General features: G+C 42.5%; 1 protein-coding gene across 1 annotated transcript in view; it reads left to right on the forward strand.

Moving 5' to 3' along the window:
• LOC101856817 (atrial natriuretic peptide receptor 3) overlaps positions 1 to 2,033 on the forward strand; it is a gene marked incomplete at its 3' end in the record, with an annotated part of 213,434 nt that overhangs the window by 192,542 nt on the left and 18,859 nt on the right. The window contains 1 exon segment of the mRNA XM_005102084.3: positions 26 to 204. Coding sequence (XP_005102141.2) covers positions 26 to 204 — 179 coding nt within the window.

Consider the following 2,033-nt stretch of genomic DNA (forward strand, 5'->3'; position numbering starts at 1 on the left):
CCCACCCCACCCCCTCACCATCCAGGTGCGAGCTCCGGACGGGCCTCTGCCTGGTCGGGAGATAGAGATCAACTACCGGGATTCGAACTGCTCCTCTGCGGACGCCATGAACGAGGCCATCAATTTCTACGTGCGCAACAAGTCTCACGTGTTCCTGGGCCCGTGCTGTGACTACGCAGCCGCACCTGTAGGCCGTCAGACCAGGTGGGTAAAGGGCTGGAAACCGGGCCATTCATAGCACTGTATTCATGGCACAAGAGTGGTCTAGAGGTTAAGGTGTTCCCCTCTCATTCAAAGGTACCACATTCGAATTCGCGACTGAAAACTTTTCTTCTCTAAAATTGTCTCCTTTCACGTCCCTTTCTGCTCTCAGCAATGTTCTGTCGTCTGCTTTCGTCTCCACTTTCAACCCCCACCCTCTCTCCTCCTTTGTCCCCTCCTCAGGGCCCCTGACTCTTTCTGCAGCCTTTTTACTGCTACTCCTCAACTCCTTCTTACTGCTGTCTTTTAGTTTAAAAAATCTGATCTTCTGGTAGGAAGGATCTACACCTAGCCTTCTCGGTCTAGGTCGAAAAACCTCGGAGGTCCCGTGTGCAAGTTGCGCTCGTTAAAGATCCCTTGGTGGTCTAAAATCGATAAGAGAAGGTTACGGCCGCCACCCGGGCAAAATTCAAAATGTCCTACCAAACGAAACATCTTTAATGTGTCCCGCAAATGACCTTATGCAGTAGCGAGAGCCGTAACACGCTTACCAAAAAAATTAAATAAAATTTTAAAAAATCATGTGACAATATTTTCGTCCTTTCGGAGATGGACGTTAAACTCGGAGGTCCAGTCCCTTAAAAAACCTAACAGTGGTGGTAGGAGCGTTAATGCCATACCACTGTTTATGGCACAGTAATATAAGAAATTAAATGTGAGGCAGCCTGGTGGAATCAGGCTCTCGTCAAAATAATCAAAGTGAAGAAACTTGCATTTTTCGCAGGTTTGTGAATTTTATAAAATTTTTCTTTTTTGGCACAACACCTTTCATGCTCATTAAAGAACTCATTTCTGAGTGGATTTTTATGAAAAGCGTTGATTAAAGGCATAAAAATGTAAATCTTCAGTTACCACGGACTCTTAAGCTAAGGAAATATCTAATCTTTGGCGGCCATTTTCTCACCAATTTTACCTCTGAAAACAGGTGACCTCCCCCTCCTTCTTTTGCGAAGTCTTTCTTCTTATCTCGAGTTGTATTTAAGATAAAGGGATATTTTTTGCATCCAAATAAAGACAAGTGAACAAGCTTTAAGATGATACCAATAACTCTACATGCCCAAAAATTAACCCCAGCCTGATTCCACCACGCTGCCTCACATATTATAGCATTAATATAGCGCATATCCGCGGTCTACAGCCTGCTCCATGAGCCTTACAACCAGAATTACCCTCAACAGACCCTATAAAAACACCAAGAAACAAATAAAAGAAAAGAAAAAAAGTAAGAAAGAAAGAAAAAAAAATGTTTTAAAAGGAAATTAAAAAAGATGGCAAAAGTTATGGGAATAATTCTTCCATTTAAACTCTGTAAATTAATTAGTTATTCAATTTTTTTTAGGTCCAGTGTTTCTGTATGACAAAACAAGCGGCCTGGTGTACGTCCTAATTTTACTTTACTCTCCAAAGAGACAGACCGTAGTTGGAGAAAATCTTTAGAAACAGCACAAACAACCTCATGTTTAGGAATTCGCACAGGACCAGGCCTTCGAACCAGGGCCATAGGCATTAAAAACAATGTTTAACTGTGGGTGTTTTTACGTCCCCAACGTCCATAATTGGATCATTTTTGGATCATTTACGAGTCGGACTCAACCCCTGCCTATTGGAGCCAGCCAGGGACTAGAGAAATGCTGCGTCCGAGCAGAAAGATCAAGATTCTCGGTAACCATTCTCCCAAACATTGCAATCTTTCTCCAGACTATGAATGTTGCAGAGTTGAAGTAATGTACACTGCCAGTCGAGGGGGAATATCTTATTAATATATATATACA

This window comes from Aplysia californica, unplaced genomic scaffold (genome assembly GCF_000002075.1).
Source record: "Aplysia californica isolate F4 #8 unplaced genomic scaffold, AplCal3.0 scaffold00312, whole genome shotgun sequence".
Lineage (NCBI taxonomy): Eukaryota > Metazoa > Mollusca > Gastropoda > Aplysiida > Aplysiidae > Aplysia > Aplysia californica.